Source organism: Bacillus rossius, chromosome 3 (assembly GCF_032445375.1).
Source record: "Bacillus rossius redtenbacheri isolate Brsri chromosome 3, Brsri_v3, whole genome shotgun sequence".
NCBI classification, from domain to species: Eukaryota; Metazoa; Arthropoda; class Insecta; order Phasmatodea; family Bacillidae; genus Bacillus; species Bacillus rossius.
Window position 1 is genome coordinate 84,767,430 of NC_086332.1, and position 26,616 is coordinate 84,794,045.

A 26,616-nucleotide genomic window follows, 5' to 3' on the forward strand; every position below is an offset into this window, starting at 1 on the left:
TCTCCAGGTCGTGTGTGTTTTCACTTGATAAGTGATAACCTTTGACGCATCTAAACGCCAAACAATGATAGTAACAAGTGTTTTCGTTACTAAGGTCTCCTTGCCATGTATTGGTCTCCAGCGCAGTTCCGTGCCTTCTGCGCAACTGTGATCATCTGTGCTTTGGGTATGTTACCTACTTTTTCTTTTTAATTTGCAATATTTATACAAACAAGTGCTTAGCTTAAGATTCATAAAACCATAAGTTACAAAATAATGAGTTGTCACAAGTTAAAAAGTTTCAAAATCTAAAAGTACTGCCCCTTCATCAAGTAGGTAGTAATTCACTGCGTCTTCCACAAGCACAGGTAGAGTTTCACTGCCTCTTAAGCAAGCACAGGTGGAGTGACACTGCCTTTTTCCAAGCACAGTGTGACATGACAGCGATCCCTGGTCCCGAGGACCTTGTAAGGATTGGAGTCCAGCAAGAGAGATAAAGGTGCCACTTCACTTGCACCAAGTGGTAATATAGCATAACAGCAGCTGAGGTTTGCCAAGCTATTAGGAATGGTGAGGCTGGGCAGAGCAATGTGATTTTTAAACAAACTGGAAAATTTTCTATTTTTCTGGCTGTAGGTTAGACTTAAGATTTTATTCATTAGCTACTGTCAAAACCAGAAGTGTAGCCATATTTAATTGTATGGCAAGTGATTTGGTTCTACTTTTATTTCACTATATGTAATTATGAGGTTATTGTTAAAATTATACTATCTAATTATAACTAAGCTTTTGCACCAAAATGGGTTTGTGAATCCCCCTGCTATATCTTGGATTTTTGCTTTTGCTCTCCACTTTCGTATCAGTTCTGTTCGAGACACTCATTATGTCTAGTAGTTTTAGCCCATGTTAGCTTGTTGATTGGGCTGATTCAATAATGGCATCTGATAACTCTAAAAACAGTTTCCATGTTTAACCTTTCCACATAATACCTATCCTCCTTGCCTTTAGTAATACAGATATAAGAGCCTGATCTACCAGTGGCCCAAATAAGTGCACAGAGCTATTGTTCTACTGATGTCTGTCACCGTCTTTATTGTTAGCAAGATTGTACTATTGTGAATAGTTAAATGGCTTAAAAAAGTAATTTTAAAGTGTGATTTGGTACTTGGTCACAACTCTTCCAAGGTGAGCCCTAAGCCATTTTGATACCTCTTTGTTGTAGAAAGCCACACTGAGAGGTTGTAGTTTATATATTGCCGTCGTCCGGGGTCTCGGGCTCGAGTCCCGGTGCGGCTCCTAGCGGGAATGGCTGTTGTCGATGTAGTGTTTCCGGGTGGGCGCCAGACTAGCTCTGTTTCTAGTCGATAGGTGGGTCGTGGGGTCGGTTGTCCCTGCGTGGCCCACTAGGACCGTCGGCGGTGTTGCGTGGGATGTGAGGAATTCCCTACTTGGTGGTGGTTGGGAGTTGTATGGCTAATTGATTAGGCGCTGAAGTAATGCAACAAATGACGTGCGTCGTTTATTCATGCGACTGTGGGTTTGGTGTAATACCGTTGATTACACACCACGTCGTACAGAGGATGACGTAACACAATACATAAGTTCACAATTACACAAAGTTATTCTGGAAAGTTACGTAATGAAGGCGTGGCACAAGTTTACTGAAATGTTACGTGGTGGCACGTCGCACAAGTTTACTCAAGAATGTTCCAGGTTCAAGGCGTCGCACAAAATTACTAAAATGTTACGTATTAGCGTGGCACTAGGCGGTTCTGAGCCTGGTTACACAAAAGAGGGGTGATGGCGATTGGAGGCGGCCAATCCCGTATATCTATGTCTCGAGGCGGTGTTCGCGTCCACTGTAGTGGAGCGCGGACCGCAGCTAAATTCGTCCAAGTTCCCTTACGGGGTGGTGTCAGCGCCGGGGCGACTGGCTTTAATTCAAGTTCTGTGGTTCGGGAGGCGGCCCGTGCCGTATACTGAAAACTACCCCGCAGACCAAGTGTGGTGCAGAGGGTTTTAATATTTATGCGGCCGGATTAAGTCCTGGACCGAAAATTTGGACCGGGTACGCACGGAGAGATTAATAAAAAGAGGTTTCGAGGAAGTGACTATAATTACCAGAAGTGAGTTCAATGCAGACAATGGATGATGTCTCTCCGTGGGATGTGCGTCCACCCCGGTCCACGAGTCGCGCTGTACTGCCGTTGTGTCATGGCGTCCGGCCGAGGCTCGGTGTCCCTCGCGCCAGGGTTGACCTCATTACGTTATTTTCCAATTTAACACGTTAACAAGAGATTTTAAGGGCGCTAAATTCCTACATTAATTATTAAGGCTAAATTAACATTACTCATCCCTTCTACAATTTAGAGTTAGTATGTTTACGAATTATGTTTTTTAAACTATACGTCACACCAGAGGCTGTTCGTCTCTTGCCGGACTGCTCCGGTGGGGGGTAATAACGAAACACAAGGGGTTAATAATTATGTCACATGAAATACTTAACTAATCTAGGCAGAAGGCCGCCAGGGGAACACTCACACACGTATCGACACATTTTCACACGTGAGTGCCCGGGCACTCCTATGTCACACTTTCATTAAGCGAACGTTTAACTTATACGTAATGTTGTTTATATTCTGTGTGCATTTTATCAAAGTGGTCGACTGTAATGTCGGTCTGTTTATTGTGGGGCCGGGTTCTACCTTGTCTGCTGGTGGCTCGCCTGACTCGGGTGGGCCGTGGCTAGGGGCGCGTTCCGTTAGCGGGGTCGGATACTGGCGGTTGCAGGTCGGGCTTTAGGGTGGCCTTCGGTCGGACAACGTCAATATGTAGTGTGGCGGGAGGCACACAATGACAATACTATTTTCTTTTACAAACTCGATGACTTACAAGCTCTTGTGGCTGGAGTGACCATCCACAATCAATAAAACTTTATCCTCTTTACTTGTCTTTACATTATGTGCAAAATGTTGAAGTCCCTGTAAAAAGACCTCACCTGTCATGCCTTCATCTTGTGCGAGTCCTATGTTACCAAAAGGTGCTCCCTCTATGAGCTTGTCTTTCCGCTTTCTACGAGTTAAAATCAGTGCAGGCAGGACAAAGTGTCCAGTTGTTCCCATGCAACACACTACCGACCTCTTTCTGCACATCAGCTTGCTTTTTAATCTGGGCTTTTTAATCTTTAGACAAAGCATGTTCATCAACATTTTAAATCCATGTTGACTGAATATTATTGTCAGAAAAATTTTGTATGAATTTGGAAAACCCAATTATTTCTGGTCTGTTGAAAGCCATGACACAGGCAGCACTGGTTGGTTATGGTTTCCTTAATGATTTATCTGGGTTGTGATTACGAAATCCAGATAACCAATCCCAACCTACCATACCTATCTCTGTGTTGAAATGATGATCCATCCCATTTTTCAGCCAGTTAAAAAACTAGTTTTATCACATCTGTAGCTGTTATACAAAAAAAAAGCGGGATTACATCAATTAAATGTGTTCCACAAGCTCCTTTTCATTATTGGTATCAAAAGTTGTTTAACAGCCTAGTCCTTTAACCAAATCTTGAAATATATTATTCTTATCATTATTCCACCGTCATCTCAGTGAAGCTTGAGGAACACCAAACATTTTTGATGCTTTAAGCCAGCCCACCTCATTGTACTTGACTGTCTAAATGGCTCGGGCCATTGATTCACTAGTTGAGCTTTGCCTCATAGTTGTACTCTTATATTCTCCAACCATCTGAAAAAAGATTATTTTATATTATTTATTTTCTTAATATAAAAGACAATCTATCAGTGGCGTCTCGTCAGGGCAAGCAAGGCAAGCAGTGCTTGCCCAGGCAGTTTCCAGACATTGTATTTTTTAAATAAATATTTTATTCAGAATAGTATTTTACTTTGGCTCGTGCAGTTAGGTGTATGTATTTTTTACACTATCTTCTTGGGACCCAATACTGTGCGCTGTGCGCTATAAAAAAAGAACTCGTTGACACAAAAACATGCTGTTTTAGAAGCGTTGCTAGGTTTAGAAGCGCTGGTAGGATCGCTTTCAGCAGGAAGGCTGCCGCAGTAGTTTTCTTTCGGAAGGGGGGTGGCATGGTACAAAGGTTCAGGGAGGGGATTGGCTGGAAAAATACGTGGTAGAAGCTACGAAGGTAACGCTTTCTTGCCGAACTGGAGCGAACATGGCCGAAGCAGACGGTGGAATTCTTCCGCCGACTGCTTCGGCTATGTCCGGTATAGTTCAGCACGGCAGGTGGCGATGTCGCGTTTCAGTCGGCGGTCGTCTCTCGGGGCATGCGCATCTCTCCCGCGGGCTTTTGGCTGGCAGTGCGTGGGGGATTTGTGGGCGTACGATGATACTACACTCCCACTTAGTATATAAGTAATGTAGAGTAGGTATTTTACTATCAGAATAATGTAAGTCAATTATTATTTTTCAAAAATAATGTATTTAAAAAAAAAATGTCAATTTTTCTGCCTGTGGAATAGTCAATGTTCAGTTAAGAAAACTACTTAAATAGCACCATTTTGTACCTTGAAATCCATATTTTCCCGGCGGAGGCCCTCCCCCCCCCCCCCCCAACCTCATCATGTTTTGGTGTGAACGGAGTTATTGCTTCCCCTCATGTAAACCTCACGCCTCGCCACTGCAATCTATCATTAGGGTAATCAGGCACTGGATTAACTGTTCAAAATGATAAATAAATGAAGCTATCAGGAGTAGTGAAATCAAGCATTCAGGGTAAAATATTGTGTCATTTTACCCTAACAGTTGTTTTCATTACATAGCCTATAAGATTGTTAGCGAAATAAAATCTTATTGATATTACTGTAATTAAAAAGCATACTTGTTCTACTAAAAATTGTATATAACATTGAAGGTATTTATCTTAAAATAGCTAAAAGAGAATCAAACTTAGCAGTTTTAAAATTTATCATTTATGGAGCGAGAATCAACACTACCAGCTGCCATCAACACAGTATCACTGCTGCAAGTCATAGAATACTGAAGAGCTGTTATGATATTCACTCCTAGTATGGATTTCTTAAAACACTCACTGTCGATATATCAGAGTATGTCAATGTAGATAGAGTTCCCCTACAGTTTGTTTTGTATCTCTTGAATATCTGTACTTGATTGTTATTTTAGAAGTCTATTACAATATAGTCAATTTTTTCTTGTTTCGGAGTAATTATAATGGCTTCTAATTCAAGTTTTTCATACTAAATGATAATCTTTCAAAAAATGACATAGCAGCTACCATGTACTTCTGAAGATTAAAGCTGCTCCAAACACTTCTGGAAACTTTTACAAACAACCATTCCCTTGCCAGTGAGCAATGCCTTATTTATAAAATAAAATTTGCAATTATTCTGAATTTACTACCTAACACTAAGCTTTGGCTCTTGGCTCTATCGTTGCATTTTACTACTGAAACATTTTTATCACATTTACAATATCTAGTTATATAAATAAAATATATAAGTTTCCTTACAGTACTATGTTAATTTTAATTTCTGTACACCTACTCAAAATCTCAAATTGTTTAATGTGCGGAAAGATTGTTTTCTGTGAAAAGTGACTTGCAGAGCATGCACAAGGGTACTTGTGGGACCCTCCGCTTCTCATTTACCCTTTCTGAACTCTGAACACAAGCCTTTCCCACCTCATCTGATTGCTTCTGGATCTGCCACTGATGACATTAGATATTCCCTGAAACTAGCATTGCCACTCATCTTGTCTGCACAGGATTGGCCACGTGGATATGGAACGTGATGTAGTTAATCCATAGGCAAATATGCCTGACATCCAGCGTGCCATGCCAGATTATTGAATGTCCATATAGTTTTAACTGAAAGGAAGTACACATGGCACAATAGAGTGGGTGTGCAGGTTGATGGCGCCGAGGGACGACGCGGTGGTGCCGTCCAGCCTGCCGGGGCTCAAGTACCCCACGTACAGGGACGATGCACTCAAGTCGGGCGTGCTATGGCTGAAAGGCAAGCAGGCGGACGATGGCACGGAAGGGCTGTGGAGGGTGCACGACGACCTCTACGACGTGTCTTCCTTCGTGGACAAGCACCCGGGCGGCGCCGAATGGCTACAGCTCACCAAGGTACCGTTAACCCTGCCGGTCGACGACACTGACCGAGGGTGTTGGGGAAGTGATGAGTACATTCCAGCTAATATCAACATCGTTACTGTCCACAACTGCGCACAATTCAACTTAAACAATTCCTGTCTTACTAACTGATTCCATATTAAGACATTATTGTTACATATTTTAATGACTTTTGACTGAGAATTTATATTCACTTAAAAATAATTCCAAAAAGTTCAGATGAAATGGAATGTGCTGTAGCAAAGCAACATCCCAGCATTTGCCTGGAGTGATTTCAGTTGGTCGAACTAGGATTTGACCCTGAGACCTCTGGAATGTGAGGCCAGTGTCTTACCGTTGTGCCGCTTCTCTCCATGTGAAGATGATGAGTTCTTGTCTCAGTTCCGGGCGGTAGTATCGGTGTGGTGGTGGAACTGGCAGCGCACTGGCAGGATGATTACGCGCTGGTTTGCCAATCCTTTCCACATTATGGACGTGAAGGACAACACTACACAGAGTTCTGACCACTAGACAGATGGTCAGACTCTGACATGATGCCGCACGACAATGATTAAGTTTACAGAATACGATGTTGCAGGAGTCGATTGAAATACCTTTTTAATCTTATATAAGACATTAAATTCCTTTGGCATAGGACCTGGGTTTAAATCCTGAATCAGTTCATTCTAATATTTTGGTTTCCAAATTCACTCTAGGAAAATGTTGGGAAAGGATGTTTTCTACCATGAGTGATGGCCAATTATTTCCCAAATTTTCTAAAGTGTTTAATGTTTACATCTCTAATATCTTATTGTTGAGAAGATACTCATAAAAATAGAAAAATTTAAAGGAAAACCTGTTTTTTTTTTCTCTTTGGAGGCGACCTGGTATCAGATGTCTGAGGACAACATGGCATATGTTGCTGTGAGCCAGTGGGTTTTTTAGGGGTGCTTCTGTTTCTTTTGATGCTCCATTCACAAGTTGTTACACCTCTACTGTCTCTAATGATCTTGGCCCATGTGGATGTCATGAAGAGATGGCATTTGTAGGCCTGGCTCTTGCTCGAGATACACCTGTCGTTCTTGATGAGATTGAAGACGAGCTGTAGCAGGGGTGGGAGTGTTGTAGCAGAGATATTACGATGAGAACTTAAATGATAGAAGTACGCCCATAATTATTGTCACTGATAATCTGAAGCAAATTAAATCTTTGTGGAAAATGTATTACTACATTACAGTCATTTAGGTTTTATCCAAACACTTTTGAAAGCAACCGCTAAAAAATAATTGATGCCCGTGAACTTGGAATTAAAGAAGAAAGGACTTGTTCACTTTGGTACAAACACAGCTTTGTTGGCATCATGTCAAATAAAGTAGTTCCTCTTACAAACAGTTATGTGTTTGAATTTGATGACTGCTAATATTGGTTTACTTTCTTTAATGTACCATAAAATAGGTTGAATGGAATCAAAAGTTTGTGACATATTTTGAAACATAGTATAGCAGAAAATATAATTAAACATATAACTAGGTATTAGAACTATTAGAACACTGTAAAGTATTTTTCATAATGTTACAAACTTTTCATCCTATTCACCCCGTTTAACGGTACCTAAGATTAATATTTAGCAAGATTTCCAACAACCTAACAGTTTCACCTTGCTTGACGCATGCCTTCAGGTCAATAGGCTCATGGAAATGCTATCCAGCTATGTGATGGAAGAATACTGCACTTGCATCTTAAGCAGGATTACCAAAAATGTACATTTAGACATTTTCAAGTCATAGAGAGAAATGTCCTGCTGAGTTTCGAATTAAGATTTTTTATTGGGTTTCATGTTACACTGGTACATACAGAAGCTTAAGACAAGAGGAACTAAGATTACGAGTACAGGGGCTCTGAACGACTCAGGTACTGACTCGGTGCTAAATGATACGAGTCCTGCTGTGTGTTTATATCAAGTCCACAAGCCTGCCATGTGAGCGTGACCCATTACCGATCACAGATGCTGATGACCCTAGCTTCCGAGTGGAAACAGCCTGAAGGTTTGACGTGAGCATGTTTAGATTTGTAGTTACTTTTTGTTTATCAATGTCAGGGCTGTGCCTCGAATGTCAGGACAAGGTCGCGTGGCTGCTCAAAAGCTCAATTGTGATGTAATTGTTAGTGTAGATAAAAGTAATTTTTATTAGCTCAACCAAAACGAAAACTGAAACTGCTGTCACACTTTCGTTATGGCCTTCATCCTGTTGTGATGTAATATTTCTATGGAAAATATTTGTGGATGATCTTATAAGTGGCTAAAAGAGAATTCAATAAATAAAAGGTTAACACACAGTCACCTTACATAACAGTAAAGAAGCCTGTTTTATATTATACTCACCCAACCAAATTCTGCTTGTCTTGCATTTTTTTGCTATGTTTGTGCAAGTAGGCTAGTATGTGGCTTGAAGACTGCATGTCATCGTGGGTTATGGCCACATTGCTCAAAACTATTATCTGACCAAGGAGTATAGAAGTTAACAGAGATTTAACTCCCAGGTTAAACATAATTTCGTTTTTTTTTTCTCTCTGAAATCGGTCATTAATATTCTCATACTACCAACCACAAAGCATAAAAAAAATTAGTTTTGTCCTGAGCTGTATCAGGATCTAGGTTCCCCTTAGCAATCTTTGGGTTTAGGATATAATACTGTAAAATACATTTATACTTTTGATTAAATATTGTCTAATTTGTACATATTTTAGTATCTTGATAGTCAATAACATAAAAATTAAAAAATTTTATAAGATTTTATTAAAGATGGAAGGTGGTGTTCGTTGGTGGTCTGAAACAATGTTAGTGAATCAACTGATACATTCAAACACACATGGTTACACAAAATTAACATAAATGTTGGTATTGAAAAAAAAAATTTACCAAGTTCTCCCGATTCCTTTAAATTTAGGTGCCACACATTATTAAATTTTTATGCTTCCTATTTATTATTTTTAATATACGCATTAAACAGACATATGAAAAACACAACGATCTTTTAACGAGCGTGAGTTAAACAAAACAAGGACTCCAACCTGAAGATGTAACATTTGTTGATTCACATCTTTATTTAAAAAAAAAAATGTTAAGTGGTTTCCTCTATACTAAAATTTTGTACAAGACAAAATATATTAAGAAAGTAAAATCACAGATTGTTCACAAGTCACATTATTAAAAATTAGTTATAATTCAGCTCTGAATGTAAATTATATTCTGATGTTGGCATAGATGGAATCGTTAGTGTATAAGTGCATCATTGGCCCAATCTAGTGACATCCTGCTTGCTGTATGTGGCATCAGAAAAAAAAAAGCATAGTTTTATTTACCAAACTGTTATTATATTGTTTGTAAATGTGTTTCTATGATTTAGAGCAACTAAGCCATAAACCTTGTGGCAAAACAACTAAATTGTTATTCTGACCTTATTTCAATTTCTGTTTATTTTAACAGTTCTAATGTACTACTGAGGGCAAGTCACTTGTTGGTTTTTTTCAATGATTATAAAAGTGACCAAGACAACTCAAAAAGCAAAGGAGACATGTTTTACAAGGCAGGATACAAAATGACCAAGGGTGAAAGCTATGTGAGTGTATAAAAATAAAATATTTGTTTGTAAGAAATTAACTTTTTACTAAACATCTTTTCTTAGTTATCAATCAGACTTCCATTAGTTTTAATCCAGCCTTTCTAAAATTATAATGGATTAATGGCCTAATTTCAGGCAGTAATTTTAAAGTTCTTGACAGCTTCTAAATAGAAATTCTTCCTTGCATTAACAGTAAAAAAACATTTCCTTACTACCATCAAACTTTTACACATACATGCATGTATGCACACACCCATGCACACACTGGCACGCTTGCACCCATACATATACACAAAAAAAACCCAATTCTTGTTAACACTCAAACCTAAGGGAAACAAAAAATATAAATCTAAAAAAAATAAATAGGGTATTTAAACTCTTGTGTATTAATAATATTAATTAGTCACGTGATTGTCATTTTATTACCTACTTCATATCTCACTCTCCAATCACTTTCTTTTGCTTCTTGTAATCATCATTCAAAATCTTCATTTTGGTGAAGGTTGTTAGGCTTCATTATCTGATTTATTTGAGCATTAGCATTTTGAAGTGTTAGACTTAATTTTCTCGTTTTCCTTGACACGTTTTTTTTTTTTTTCCAGCCGTGATGTGTTGCCTAGTATTTTGATTTTGACAAGTTACATACTAAACTGAAAATTGGTGCATATAATTATGAGAGAACTGTCCATAACTTAACGACAGTAACTTGTTACATATAATAATTTGTTAACATTAGACACCCTCAAATATCTGGGGCTTGAAAATCCTGTATGCAGATGAAAATTTTGTCATTTTACATAATAGCACAAGAGCTTTTAGCCAAATTATTTGATGAATACTGAAAATGAAATCATCAACATTGTACTTTGTCTGACTGGTGAACCGGCTGTCACTGACCAACAAAGAAAATTACATTACCTTCAGTGGGAAATAGTCCCTTTTTGGTGCTATCAGAGGAGAAGAAACTAATTTTTATTTGCACTCACTGTAGGTCTTGCTCTTAGCATGGATTAGAGCTATGTAATGTCATTCTCTGTGTTCTGGGGTGAGTTGCAGTCGGACTAATTATGAAGTAAACTTGGGAATAATTATGTTGACATAATGCTGAATCATTTACCTTTCATTCAAGAGGACTTGGGTTTAAATCTCATATCTGTGTATTACATTACAAACCATTTTGATGTTTGCTACAGTAAAATACGGAGACTGTCTCATGCATCCAGTGTATTCTCTGATGAAGAGACAGATTCTAGGTTCTGAGTTGTCATGAGATGTCTGTCCTAATTTTATATTTATTTTTGTTGTGTTTTTGGTGTTTGAATTGTGGTACTTTTGCTGCCTTTTTTAGAAAGTATATTTGACCACAATCACCATTTGAATGGTTGCTATTTATTTTCTTTTGATGCTGCTTCTTCTTGGAATGTTGTTTGTTCTTTAGATTTATTGTGAATGTAGCTGGTATTCGTGAGGTTAGGTTGGTTCTTACCATTTTTTCATGGTTATTTGATTGCTAAGGTATCATTTCAATTTATAGGTCTGTATCATTTCATACTGTGGGTTTTAAATTCCATGTTTTAACCTGTTGCTTGGATTGAAGTTCTTAGTAAACTTTTTATTTTAGAGGAACTTGAATCATTAGAAGGATGCATCTAAGAATTGACGATTAGCTTAGATTAAAGTGATTATTGTACAGTAAATAGGTACTCCTCCTGCTTCACAGGGCACTGACATCACAGAGGCGTTTGAAGCGCACCACATCAACCCGAAGGTGGAGGTGCTGCTGAAGAAGTTCCATGTGCGCAAGGCGACCACAGCCCGCAACTCCCCGTACTCCTTCCGCGAGGACGGCTTCTACAAGACCCTGAAGCGACGGGCCAGGGATGTGCTGGGCGACAACTACTCCGGGGCATCGTGGCGCTCCATCCTCATAGCCGATGGCTTCGTTGCGGCCACGCTGCTGCTCGCGGTGCAAGCCGCTGCTACCGGCAGTTACCATCTCGCCACGGCCGCCGGCATCTTCCTCTGCTACACCACCATCGCCGCCCACAACTTCTTTCACCAGAAGAACAACTTCAGGATGTACTACTTTGATCTGTCGTTGATGTCGTCCCGGTATGAGCCTGCTTCAGAGTTACTCACTATGTCATACCTACCTCTTAGCACCTTTATGTACATCGTCCCACTAGCATCTTTAGAAATAGTGCAGTAGCTGTCACGGAGGCAACTCGTACATTTTAGTATTCAAAGTCTAATGATGAAGCGTAACATTAAAAAAAACCATTATCATATAAACCTTAGATTATATTGTATGATTAAATATTTTTAAAAAGTAATTTTTAACAAAAATTATGGAATGAAAATTAAAGTGAAAATTTTTATTTTTGATCTCATGTTTGAGCTACCCTTCAAATTCTTGGAACATTCTTGTAATTGAATTATTATATGTTTCACACTGAAAATCACAGGCTTTTGAAGCCAAGGCCTGATTTTGGTTTCCTTAAGGCCTTATACCTTATAGGTTTAACGTGGGTCAAAACTTAGTTTCGTTCAGCATTGCAGACTTGCAGCAGTCATTACCTGTAACTACTTCATTGTAAGTGGCAACTGTGTTGTCAACTAAAGCTTGACTCTCATCAAAGTGTCTACTAATCTTCTGATGATGTTTTTCTCATACCTGAACACAGCCATGCTATACACCTCTTAGAATGTTCACATTGATACATGGTTACTGCAGAATGAGAACATTTTTAGCATCAGTATATCTGGCACTACCTTTGTTAGGAGTTTTAAGTTATGGGTGCACCAGTATCTAAATGAAAAATAGAACTGTTTGTTTAGTCAGAAAAACTTAAGAGTAGTATTCCAATAAACAAAAATAATGGTTTAGGTGTTGAACATGATACACCTGTACCCTAACCGTATTCCTAGTACACATTACTATTTCTAAACCCTTAGATAGGTAATGGCCATTCGCTTAATTATAGAGAATGGATTTTGGTTTCTTATTCATGATCTATCTGTTGCCAAAACTACTGCACATGCCAAGAGCTCACTTTTTCAGCGATTTCGTCCCGATGGTAGACCCACGTCTGGCGCCATGATCTTATGTATTCACCTTCGTGAATATCAGGGGACGTACCAAGTGTATTGGTGTGCCAAATGAAATTTTGTGATAGCGAAAATGTCCTGGAATACATTTTGTACATTTTAATGGTCATAATAATTTATCGCAATTTGAATAATACTTGAAAAAATTTGAATTACAGTATTGAATACCCTTAGTTTCTTCTCTGTTCCTGTCATGTATCTGTAGCAGGGTAGTAAAGTGCAAGGCTAACAGGATGTTCAAAATCCGACAGCAGGAAATTTTTTTAATTTTTTTTAATAAAACATATTATTGAATTAATTATGAAACTATAATTCATGTAAAATATATTAAATATTAATTTTTTTGAGTAACTGTTATGGTGTCGACCAGAGCTACACCCCTCCTAAGCTTGATGTGATCCATCAAGCACCGGCCACCACTTCTCTACATCCCTCCCTCCTTCTCAGTGCTAAAGTCGTCTCATGTGTACTTCAAGACCATGCCTGGCTTCCTTAATAATGCCAGCGTGATAATTGTAAACTTGCTTTTTCTGCTCCAAACTGTTTTGTGTTTAGCATTTATGTTAAGTGAACGGCGTTACAACTTTAACACTGGATTTTCTTTTAAAAGTAATGTGCTAAATATTCTGTGACCTTAACGATTTTGTGCAATGCCAAACAATCCTGAAGCAGGTCACATTTAAATATATAGTTTTTTTAAATATAATTTTCACTTATGTTATTGTCTGCAGTCAGTCGACTTATTCAAATAGGGGTTTTTACGTGTTCATTTCTTTTTTCCAATGGCATGCTTTTAAAGGTATTAACATAATGGCTGACAGCCTAATGTGAGAGAGCTACCTGCCTCTATGGCATGCTTGGATTTGGCCAGTCTGTCTCGCCGCCGCTGTGGAGGTTAAGGAGCTCCGAGCACCCTGTCGTCTTCAACTTTTGCTTTTCTCTAATGGATGTCCATCTGTTACTTTAATTCAATACACACACACACACACACAGATATATATATATATATAAACTTCAGAGCTGACCTAGGGCAGAAAACTGTTTAATCTAATATTTAATTCACTTGGCAAACGTTTTGTCATGTAATACAAACTCTAATGTTAGTCCAGAACACATATACCGCAAGTTATATTGTTTCGTGCCACCAGCTTTTATTAACAGTGTTAAGTCATGTAAAGGATAGTAAGAGGTAGTAACGTAAAAAAAGCAGTTATTAAAAGTAATTTTTTCTTTTAATATGGAAGAAAATTTGGAGAGACACGTGCAGACAGGTGTGTGGGCTGCCTCCAAGAGACTTCTTAGTTGTCAACCTTAATATAGGTGTCCGTCACTCAGAGCGGACGTATTCCTGTGTGGTTACTTTTAATACGAGTCTCGCTTCAAACGGGAGATGTCACAGCCCTGAGATGAGAGTAGGTGGGTCCTCAAAACCAAGAACCCTTGTGGTGGCGCCCTAGGCAAATGATCCATCCTGACTTAAACTGATACTACAACCCTCCCCCCCCTCTTCCCCCACAAACACCATGCGATAGCAGGTACAATAACTTCTAATAGATAGAGCAGTCCATTGTTTTGATTATTTCATATAAAATGGGCCTATACCCTTAAATTTTACTTACTATAAAAATAAAACACATGAAAACATTAAAAGTGATAGTATGTATATATTATGCATGTATGTATGTATGTTTATATGCATGTGTGTGTGCATGCATGTGCGTATAAATAATTAATTTACATCCTCTGTGCCATAAAATATTTTCAGTTACAAAAATTCTGTTACCTAATGTTAATTATAATTAAAAAAAGAGCCTTTTTATCATGTGTAAAACAGACATGCTGATTCTTATTACCTTACATTATTCTCATGTAAATGTAAACAAACAGAAGTTGTGTAGGCAGCTAGGCACATCAAGTAAAGTGCTCCTTCCATAGTGTGCAACTGTTTCTAGCCTCATGCAAGACACCATATTAAAATGGCTACCAACTGTTCTCTTACTTAGATTCAGTTTGAACAGATTCTGGAATACGGCCTGCGAGTTAGGTTATGGTTGTGTTCCAACATGCCAGTGCTTATTTGCTACCTGTCTGGAACGTCTTGGAATACCGCTCTTAGCCTAGTTTTTATTCCAAATCAATCTTTTAATCAACTCTTGACTACAGTATTAATTTTCAAGTAAACGGCCTAAATTATTGTTATTGTCACTTCACTAAGATAATACATTGTGTTGTACCTGAATCAATCAGAAACATATGAAACTCATTTGACGTTTTACAAAACGCCAAGCCAAAGTAATGTTTCTCTCATTACTGAAGTATAGAAAGATAGGTTGTTCTGACTGGACAAGATTTGCTAAAAAAATTTTGTAATTATTTTATTTTATCAATAATTGTTTCTTATTTTTCAGAATTTTATAAGTTGCCTAAAGTGAATGAAAGAGTGTTAACTTTTCAATAGGATATTCAATAGCATATTAAGTAGTTTACCTCTCTCCAGCTTGAAAAAAAAGAACTCAAAACAAACATTTTAGAAATTTACTTAAGTAGCCTTTTGTATTTTTTTTTTGTGTTAAGATGTAAATAATAAATCCATTAAAATGTATTTATTTTCAGCCATCAGTAAATGAGATTATAAAAAGAAGATTGTCCAAGGAAAAAAACACTACATTGTTATAAGAGCTATTGAAAAATGCATAAACAAATCACTCCTTTTCACCCTTGGAGACAAATTTTTCAAAATATAGAAATTAATTTTTTGGTTTTCTTTAAATATCACTTTAATTTGCGAATGAGTGGAATATGTCTTCTTTATTGAAGAGATATTGAAGATCCTGAAATAGCACTTTTATGCTATTTACATCCTGTGGAAATAAAATTTTTGATTTCTGAAATTAAATTTAAGACATTTGGACATGTAGCATATTCAAACAAATAGCTGTGAGTAATTTTATCGAAATTAAGCGCTATTGAAGTTTTTTGTAAATTCATTTTACTCAGCATTGCATTAAGGAGTCAAATTCAGAAAATCCTGTAATTGTGGATGCCTTTGTTCTAAGGAAAATGAAATATTATATGTAATGTTATATTAAAATGTAATATTTCTGACTTTAATGGCTTTGGTTGTGCATTTATTTGTCAGTCAGGAATACTGCTTTAGCAAATAAGGATTGCTACAACACTGTTGCAAATTGGAACATTGTTTACAGAGATTGGAGGATCAGCCACGCAATCAGCCATCACTTGTACCCCAACACTGTGCTCGACTTAGAAATTTCACTGTTCGAGCCTATCTTTGTTTGGCGGCCTATCTCCAAGAATTTTATCCAAAAGTATGCATCCTGGATCTACGCCCCCTTAATATATGCACTTGTATTCTTCATGGAATTCAGCAAAAAGTGAGTGACTTACAAGGGTGTTTTCATTTATATAATAATTATTATAGAAATTACTCAGGTTATTTATCAGTTTACTCAGATGTCAGGATAAAGGCAAGAAAGGAACATTCTGGGAAAAAAATAAACTTTAACCAGGGTTAAGGCCTACATATTGTAAAATGTTCTTGACTAGCTGTAGCCTGGCTCTGATCTCGAGATCCCACCACAGAGATGCTTAACATCCACCACTAAGTCTAGCTGCAACTGTGGTTTGATAATTAATGTAATTTTAATTGTTTAGAGCTCGTAAAAGGGCTTTAGTGCAAGTAATAGGTCATGACCTAAGGAAAGGAACCATTCTAATACTTGGGTGAAATGATTTTGGGGAACCATATAAAATTTAAATCAGGATAGATTGAGTCTAACATAACACACTGTGCTACATCACCCCTTCCAATAGTCTCCATTAATGCGAACACACAGATGTGTATTTATAAATTCAATAAACCATATGCAGGAGTAAAAATGTGTTACCTTAATTGACAGGTTTCGGCTTTTTGTCCACGGACACCTGAAGTACCCACAAAAGAGGGACTTCATCCCTCTGGTGATTCCTGCCTGCATGTACGTGTTCGGAGGAAGCTCTCTCGTCGACACTGTGCTGATGTGGCTGTGGATTGTGATGATTGGCAGCTTCTTGTTTGCTTCCATCGGATACAATGCTGGCCATCACCACCCAGACATCTTCCACGATGGTGACGCCCCCAGGTAAGACAGTCAGGCATGTACGACACAGCAATGTCAACTAGTGCAATCACCAATCACCTAAACTATGTAAGCCATTTAATGCACCCCCCAACAAGGAACACAAGTATGTTGAAAACATACTTTCAAAACATTTTGAATGCCTTTTAACACAAAACATCTTGTGTAAATGGAATTTTCCAAACGTACATACGCCACGCAAATTGTGCCACTGTCTTTGGAATAGGTGAAGTTGGGGTGGAATGGTGTGGAAGTATGTAGGAATAAAGAGAAATGGTGGTGGTGTTCAGTGTCAGCTGGTGGAGATGAGAAGGAAATGGCCATGCACTAGCTCACGGCAGAGCATGAGGAAAAGGTTGGTTGAGGAAGTGGGAACTTCTAATATGGCGAAGGGCTTTTGAGTGGCAGGCAAAATGGACATTACTTCCGGTTGCAGGCCACCGGGAATGCATGAAGTGATTATTGAAGAATGAAAGAAGCCTGGCTGTGGGCTGCCAGGCATGCCACAAATGATAATATATATGACATAAACTTAACATAAAATAAAAAATAAACAAATAAAATGAAAATCATACTAAATTTTTATGCTGTTTATCAGTTAGTGAGTTATCTTGGAAATACATATAAAAAACAAATCAATCTGTGTCTATTTAAGAAACTTATTGAATGAAGTTACAGTAGAACCCTGTTATAATGTTTTTTCAAGGGAGCACAAGAAAAAAACATTATAAGCAGGAAAACGTTATAAGCAGGAAATCTCAATTTAGCACTTAACAATGTTAGAGCTTTGTACCAATGGACTCACCAAGCTATGTAAACAACTTTAATGTTAAAACCAAAGATAGTATACTTGATACATGAATTTTCTGAAACAAGCCAACAATTTTTCAACTTCATCTTGTTCCCTGGTTAAATTTTGTTTGTCTTTAAAGATACACTGCCACATTTTTTGTAAAATTGTCTCACGATTCATGATGACAATATTAAGAGTGAGAACGTATACTCCTTCGCCACCTGAAAATGTTTAATTTTGGTATTCCTACGTATGAATGAAAAAAAAAAATTATTTGTAAGCGTTAGAAAACACTTTTAGTTATGCCCTTGCTCAATTGGCAACTTAAATATCGTAGGACTATGTACGTGCATCTGAATACCCACTGGAATGGCAAGGATGAGAAGAGTTGACTAAGGGTGCCAACTGACACTTAACTATGAACATTGTGTACCTTCAGTATATTGCATAAAATTGTATTTTTACAAACTTCATGTATTGTATGGCAGTGATTGTAAACATAAACATACATGAAGGAAACTTTTTTATCGTGAGTGTTGGAATAATTTGGTTTTAAAACATTTTTTCCCCATTTATTGAATGTTAGCAAGCAAACATTATAAGCAGGAATTACACTATTTATGAACGTTATATGCAGGAAATAAATACATTGTCCTTATGGTGGAAATATTGGGACTTTAAAAATATGACATTATAAGCAGGAAAACATTATATGCAGGAACATTATAACAGGGTTCTACTGTATATATATACATATATATATGTCCAAAATTTCATTGTAATTAGATGAATGGTTTAGGAACATATAAGGGATAAACAAACACATATATGTGTGTTTGTTTGTTTTTCCCTTATATGGTCCTAAACCATTCATCTAATTACGATGAAATTTTGGACACTTGACCTTTAAAACACGAGGAAGGTTACTATCTAGGTGAGATAACGTTCAACAGATGGTGCACGACTCATATCCATGGAGGTATTAGTCTATGGAGTGGGTGTCTGTTCTGAAGTTGAAGTCTACTGGTTAGCAGTGGGATAACAAAACAAATTTTAACTGTATAAAGGAGAAAAAAAATTATGTATATACATAAATGAATGTTTGTTTGTCCCGTGTGTGTTCCTAAACCATTCTTCCAATTGTGATGACACTCTGGTGAGTTGTTATGTGCATCCCAGTGAAGGTTTTTGAGTTAGCACAACCATTTTACAATAGATGGCACACGAGTCGTTTCAACAAATATGTTTATTTCATATAGTTTAGCGGCAGTTTGTTTGTTTTCGTTGTATGAGTACGCACATGTAATAGAATTGAATCAAATATAAAAGAGAGTGTGATAGAAATATACATATATAGAGATAAAGATAGAAATAGTAGAAGATAGAGGGGGGATATATATAGTGTGTGTGTGTGTGTGTGTGTGTATGTATGTATGTATGTATATGAATGTGTGTGTGTGTATGTATATGTGTGTGTGTGTGTGTGTGTGTATATATATATAGAGTTACAGATACAAAGAGAGATAGAGGAATAGAGTGAGGATAGAGAGATGCTTTATATATGTGTAGGTACCTACTTCAAACAAATTACAAAAAAAAAATTTGAATGAAATATTGCAACACATCCTGGACATTAGATTGTTTTTTATAAACCTAAACAATTACTGTAATCCATACTGGTAAATCCCAGGTAGCTTTCACGTCTACCTCTTTTCTTGATAACTTTTTCATTCTTAAAAACTCTAAAAATAAAACATAAGTTTGGCTGAAATGAGTTTTAGTCTATAGCAAACAAAAAAAATTATAGTTTTATCAGAATTGTGGATGTTTGAACACTATTATCAGTTTAGTGGAAAATATCAAATAAAGTTTTCAAAATAATTAGCAGGGTGGAAACCTATCCCTAATGCTACACCATAAATTATTATTTATTTTTATTATTTTTCTGTTAAAGCATTGTTTACTTAATAAATATAAAGATTATATTGAGACACCACGTATGCTCTACCCATGATTTGTCAACAGTTTTTAAAATATTTAAGTAACTTATACAATATTACAAGTTATATTCTTATGTATAATTTGCATTAACTGTTTTAGATAAATTAAAATGCACTGCCGCTAATGCAATTTATTTAATAGTAATTATTTCAAAATTATCTTTTTTTAAATTTAATGTATACCAATATAAAAAGATATTATTTTCATTTTCAATTATTTTTCCTTAGTAATGGGTACAATTTATGAACATGCAGGTGAATGGCAAACCAGTTCTATTTATACATAGTCACACATGTACACATTGCATCCCAGCCAGCATTCTGCATCCAGCCGACAGTAGCTACAGGAGAGTCCAGTTTGGTTCTCTAATTCAACCATGTATTCGGCCTGTCCTCCCAACACACATGCATGCACACAAAATTAGGGACAAAGGGTGGTTTTAAAAATCTGGGCATCAAAATTTTAAGTATCAAAAATTGTGTACCAGAAAATGCTTATTTTTTCGTAAATACAGTTAAGTCTGATTTTGACCGACAAACTTTTGCGGCAGGTTCATTACAAAATAAGTTGAAAACATCTATACGACTTATGGTACATGCCATTGAAGTTGGAGATGAACAAAATATTAATTGCAAATAATAGATACTGTAAAGTGTTTAAGATAGAACACTGACTGTCTGAATTAGGTTTAATTAAACAAAGTTCTACATGCACCATGAATTCTGTCGCTGTAGAAAATTTATACCATTGAAATAATTGGGGGTTTCACCTTTATTTTCTAGATATTTCCATAGCATAGTACTATCCCCAATTATTTTGCTATAGTGACAAAATTTGAGGTGTCTATATGACTGCATTCAATTAAACATAATCTCTGTTATTTACAATAATAATAATTTGTAGCCCCATATTCTGAGATGTTATACCAGCCTTGGGAAGCACTATAGGTCATAAGTCATAAATATGTTTTCAACTTATTTTGTCATAATAAACCTTGACATCGTCCGAGCCTGCGGCCCCTTTTGAGTCCGATATGCCACCGCCCAAACACCACCCACCCTCCATTCAAACCTCCCACCTACCCGTGCGTACATGTGCGTGCGTGTGTGTTCGCCCGGCAAGAGGGCGCTGTCAAGTCAGTGCGCCGCACCCCTAAATATAATTAAATTCAACTTTGTAAATTGTTTTTATTGTTTCCCGAGTGCGATGTGACGGCAGATCGGCCGGGAGGTTTTTTATGTACTTTTATTTAAAATTGTGTATTTAATTATAAGGACGTTTCCGGACATTCACGAAGCACACCGACGGAAACCGAAGCCAGACAATATTTAATTATATTTCTTAATAATTGTAATTTCTATTATCCTTTTTTTATATTCAGTAAATATCACGTAATTTATCAAGAATCTTTTTCATGTTACTTTAGTTTCCCGTGGCACGGAATCAAAAATACCATTAACTGCAATTGTTTCGGCGGGAAGACGCCATGTTATGCTAGCAGAGCCATGAGCTCACCCCAGCCTTCCGCCATCAACAACCAAGAGCAGACGCTTCAGCACTTGGGGACCTCACCGCTTGTTCATCTCTGATTAGTAATTCTGTTCGCCTTTAACTCTTTTTAAATCTTTTCTCGTTTAGTCCTCGAAGCTTCTCTCGGTCGGGGGACTGCTTTAGTAATTACCTTGTGACCTTTATCTGTCTTTTCTTAAACTTCATACGTAATTCGAGGTGTGACCACGTGGTTGGTCACTGCACTTATAACAATTCGTGCCGCGGGCGTTTGTTACAGTTTAAATTGTGTGCGTGTGTAATCGAAATTGGTCAAATAAATAAGGGCGTGTAAATTTAAATGAATTATTTTATTTTTAAATATGTGTGACCATGTTGAGTGTGACGGCGTGTGGGACGCCTAAGAGCCCACTGCGTAGGTGATAGCGTGCCCGACGCTGAGAGCAGGCAGGAATTAATACTAGGCTGTCTTCAGGGGGAAATTAAAATCACGTCTCACATGGGCGATGTCACGACCCTGGTAAAGAGTCTCTCGTAGGTCCGTGCCCGTTGCACGGTGGCGCCCTTAAAATCCGAGCATTCATCGAAAACCCCGCTTATTAAAGATCAGAGTCCACGGCCCCGTAACAACCTGCAGCCGAAGTTTATCTGTCAAATTCAGACTCACCATGTTTGTGTATGTTTGTATGTATGCATTACTCAATGCCACAATAGAGACATTTTGTGTAACTTATCCCATACTAATCCACATTACTTTCTCATTAGTATAACTTAAAACAAACATTGTTAATAAAATTAATTTAATTATTTATCTCAGCCCATAAGCAATTTTGAAATCCTTTCCTTTCGATTTAGTATTAATAAATAACATATGTTATATCTGAAGTTGGTCTTAAGTTAAAATTAATTAAAATAACTTAACTTACCACAAAAATATTTAGGCACAAAATTTTCTAACACAATGTCACATCCGCACTGTCTGACCTAATGTCTTTGTCTAGTTATGATGTTCTTTCGTTTCCCTTCCTGCCCCTCCATGTTCCCTTCCCGACTTCCCCTCCGCTGCTTGGATGGTTGGAGGAAGCAAAGCCAGCCCTGGGTTCCCTCGCATAGCCTAAACATACTGAGGGACGAGTTCTTATTTTTCCCATTTCATCAATACATTTCACTTATCAGTCTTGTGGTTGCTGTTGCTGTTGGATGTCATTTTTCTTAGTAGAATATGAAAGAAACATTGCATGTGGCAGCTGCAGTTGCAGTTGCACTTTTAGTTAGACAAAGTAAAAAAAAAAACAAATAGTATAGACAAAAAGGTCTGACACGACACTCAGATGATGGACTGACAGTTTGGACTGGCGAGATGCTGATCCCACACACAACAGTTTGGACTAAGGGCTCTTGAGTCCACAGTCAAATTTGGTGGGAAGCTATCAGTTCCGACTGATCAGTCCACTGTCCTTGCTCACACACGGCAGTTCCGACTGTTTATTTCCAAATGATAAGTTCGAGCTGTCAGCTTGGACTGATCGTGTGTGGGAGCCTTAAAAGACATTTGCTAAAGTTAGTTGTTACAAAGACATTGTTCTTACATCAAGCCATTCATTAACAAGCAGAGAGAAAATTTGGTTCCCCCAGGCCGGCCACATTCTGGCTTCAGACATGAGCGGAAAACACAAAGATAGCCAAGCTTTGAGTCTGGGCATTAGAAATGGACAACAGACGATGGGTCGCGACATTAGGAGCTAAGAAAAGAATTCTATGTCAAGTATTTAGTGTGTTTTTTTTAGAAAATTATTAATAATGCTAAAACAATGTATTTGGATAATGGATTCAGAATCTTTTTAAATATACATGTTATCTCTTCTAAAAGTAGAGGAACCGAAGGGTTCCTTGGAATATTCTTCCCTGATAATCATAGTCAACGTTCCCAATTAGATCTCACGAGGTAGATAGAGTTTTCATACACACCAAGCAAAGCAGCCTTAAGATGGAAGCAAAGCAAAGCAAAGTTGGAGGAGTGTGCCCTTGAGCACCATGCTTAAATGAAGAGGTTAGAGGTTACATCAAATTAATGTGGCAGTGACTTTAAAATTATGTTTTACAGAATGCCAATGGCAGTATTATTAAGTAAACTAATTTTTGACGTGATAATGTCTTATAAATCGATGAACCCCGGCTGCACGCACGAAAAATTGTCACATTCCGCCTGAGCCGAGCGTGCAAGAGCCGGCCAACCACCGTGCGAGAAAATCTTCTATAATATCAAACAGGTTAAGGCGGGCTTTTTAACTAATTTTTTGTGATTATATTTAAACAAATTATTTTAATTAAATTTGCAAAAACTGTAAATAATATTTGAAAATAAAAAGTATGCAATTTTTCATGAATGTTTTCTTATGACGTTATCAGTATCACGTAAAATTATTGTCCATAAACCAACTTTATAGACAACCCCCTTTTTTTAATTAAAAAATGGAGTTACTTTACCATTCTAGCTACATGATCTGCTAGTGTTAACATATCACTAGCCAATGTACCTTGATTTGGTTGGTTCACCTGTTGGGGCATGTGTGGTCGAGTGATCAGATAACTCGCTTCTCATGATGATCTTTTCGCCAGTTGGATATGTGGCAGACATTGCCATGAGCCAGTAGGTTTTCTGATGGCACTTGCGTTCCTCCCACTCATTGCTCTATTCATATCTCATCAACCATTCAGCAATGTCTGTAATGACCCGAAAGTTGAGGAAATGTCAAGTGCTAATGCATAACTGTCAGATACACCTGTATTTTAAATATGATGTCATCAAAAGTTCCTGTTTTTTTTTTATATATATATATTTAAACGTCTCAGCAATGATCTCTTAAACAGAAGTATATTATTGCTACACTTGTCAGGAATTTAGGGATGGCCTATAATAAGGAACTGCCCCAGCATTTGCCTGGAGTGATCGGAATGGATTGGCTGGGATTGGAACCAGACCTGTGCCGTGCGACAGGGTGGACCGGGACTGGGGCCTGGGGCAGCTGGACGCGGTGCGGGACCGCAAGTGGGTCTCCTCCAACCTGCTGCTGGTGCTCACCAACTTCGGCAACCACGCGCTGCACCACATGTTCCCCACCGTGGACCACGACAAGCTGTACGCGCTGAAGGGCGTGTTCCAGCAGACCTGCCGTGAGTTTGGCGAGGACTTCCAGCTGGCGGGCGTGTGGGAGTGCATCCAGGGCCAGTTCCTGCAGCTGGCTCGCGTCAAGCCTCACGCCAGGGCCCCCAAGTGAGGCGCCCCTGCCCGTGCTTTCACACAACAAGCAGAGCTCAGTAACTTCTTGTTTTGTACTTTTTCCATGTGGCTAAGGTTTCTGTTATATGTATCTCGGTGTCAATAATTAAAAAAAAACTTAAAAAATAATTTGTACTTTTAGATTTATAATATTTCAATTAAAGTGTTTTGAATTTATACTTTTTCAATAAAACTTGCACTAGTCAAGGGTGTTAAAAAATTGCTAATACAGGGTTGCCACAAGCATAAAAAAACCAGGAAAAGTCAGAAAAATACAAGGAATTTTTTTATAACGCAATTGAAGAAAGATATACTGCTTTTTGCAGATCACTAGGCACAATTACAAGAAAAAAATTGCCTGTTATCGCAAAATTCAATTGATTCTTCCTTTGAAACACAGACTAAAACAAGAAAGAAATTTTTCCGCATATTTATGTATTACCTACATTCTATAATTTTAGGCGGATTAATAACAATATTTTAAAAACTTGTGTATATGTCTAAACTCTTATTAATTTGGCACTCAAAACACGGGCAAAAGATTATGAACCATTAGGTAGCAGGCTGAGTGAGACTGTATGAGTGCAGATCAGGGCTGGCTGATTCAAAACACAATGGTTTAAACTAAGTGGTTTAATTATTTTTTTTAATGTCAAACCACAATGGTTTAAACCATGGGTTAAATCAAGTGTTTTTTTTTTTCAAGTTTTTTTTAAATGTATTTTTAAATAGAATATATTAAAAAAAATTTTAATGAAAGGGTTAATTCCACTCTAATAAAAACAATAGTTTGCTCATTAATGTTACTTGTGATACGGGAACAAATAATTATATATTAATCTAGATCTTATCATTTAAATTACCTGAATAAGTTGTAAATTATACCCAGCCAAATACTCTTCTAAAATTAATTAATTAGTAAATTGTAGTCAAAAGTGTAAAAAATAGGAAATAAATAAATTTATTATTTAAAACAAAAACCCTATTTTGTGGAAAATCCCTGATTGTACGGTAAATCACCTTTCTATGTGCAGATTTGCTGGACTTCCATTCTTTGATGTAACTTTTCTGATTCAACATGAGTGGCAGAAAATGGAATGTTGTATGGTTTTTATTTTAAAATGCTAATGTAATAAAAAAAAACCGGTTTAAACCAAAATGCCAGGTTATTTGAATATTTAAAACAAAATTCTAATCTTTGTTGTGGATACAAAATACAATGTTAGCCGCATGGTCAAGGCGTCAGACAGAGTGCAGGATAAAACACAAGACAGTGGGTGAGTTGAAACATTTGCCTGATGCCAATGTCAGACTGCACTGTGCACACTCTGGTTCTTCATGAATCTTAATACAGAAAATGGTGGAATCAGAATGCTAGAAGTGTGTATGTATTTTTTGACACCTAAGTGTGTCAACATATTGCATTGACACACAAACACAGTTTAAATTTAGCACTGTTTGGATTGTAATTCTAAAAGTAAACAAACATTTTGTAATGGCCTTTGCATCTGTAAAATATTTAGTAAAATATAATAATAAAATTATAACAATTTGTCTTGCTAGCACTTGTAATGGCCTTATTCAGTAAAAAAAATAATAATAAATATAATATAAGATAATACAAAATACCTTGGAAGTGTCTGGGATTAAAAAAAAAGAAACAGGCTTGTGCCGGAAATTAGGCATTTCGTCACCTTTTTGAATTTTTTCTATAATTTTAAAATTTTTTGGGGTTTCTTATTTTTTAATTTATCTGGTTGTTAATGGGGGTGATTTACTTTTTGTTAGGCCGGTGTACACCACGGATTTAAACTTTGTGCCAGTGGACCGAAGCCCCTTTTCCCAGGGGGCCAATCTGATATTTTGCTGTCTAATGTGGACATGGTTAGCCCGGTTGAAATTTCTCTCGCCTGCAGTCACGTCCCGAGTTTGTAATTTTAATTCCCTGCATGACCAAAACTGCATAGAGCAGCTTCTGGGCTGCAAGCTGCTACCTTGTAGAGACCTGCTGAGAATAGCACGTCTCGTCACGCATGGGGATCCAGTGGAGCTGTGTTCCCAGCGGAGTG

General features: G+C 37.4%; 1 protein-coding gene across 1 annotated transcript; it reads left to right on the plus strand.

Annotated features, from left to right (window-relative positions):
• LOC134530993 (cytochrome b5-related protein-like) lies at positions 1-25,527 on the plus strand. Its single transcript, XM_063366407.1, has 6 exons — positions 1-166; positions 5,887-6,109; positions 11,438-11,829; positions 16,032-16,220; positions 16,746-16,967; positions 24,266-25,527. Exons 2-6 carry the CDS (start codon positions 5,891-5,893, stop codon positions 24,543-24,545), a joined length of 1,302 nt encoding a protein of 433 aa, XP_063222477.1. The 5' UTR covers positions 1-166; positions 5,887-5,890; the 3' UTR covers positions 24,546-25,527.
• Positions 25,528-26,616: the final 1,089 nt, after the last annotated feature.

Bases quoted from the DNA above. Each gene is read 5' to 3' on its own strand.
- LOC134530993 (XM_063366407.1), top strand. From the start codon at position 5,891: ATGGCGCCGAGGGACGACGCGGTGGTGCCGTCCAGCCTGCCGGGGCTC. The intron at 11,830-16,031 runs GTATGAGCCTGC...CATTGTTTACAG, and splicing joins CTGTCGTTGATGTCGTCCCG to AGATTGGAGGATCAGCCACG. The intron at 16,221-16,745 runs GTGAGTGACTTA...CTTAATTGACAG, and splicing joins TTCATGGAATTCAGCAAAAA to GTTTCGGCTTTTTGTCCACG.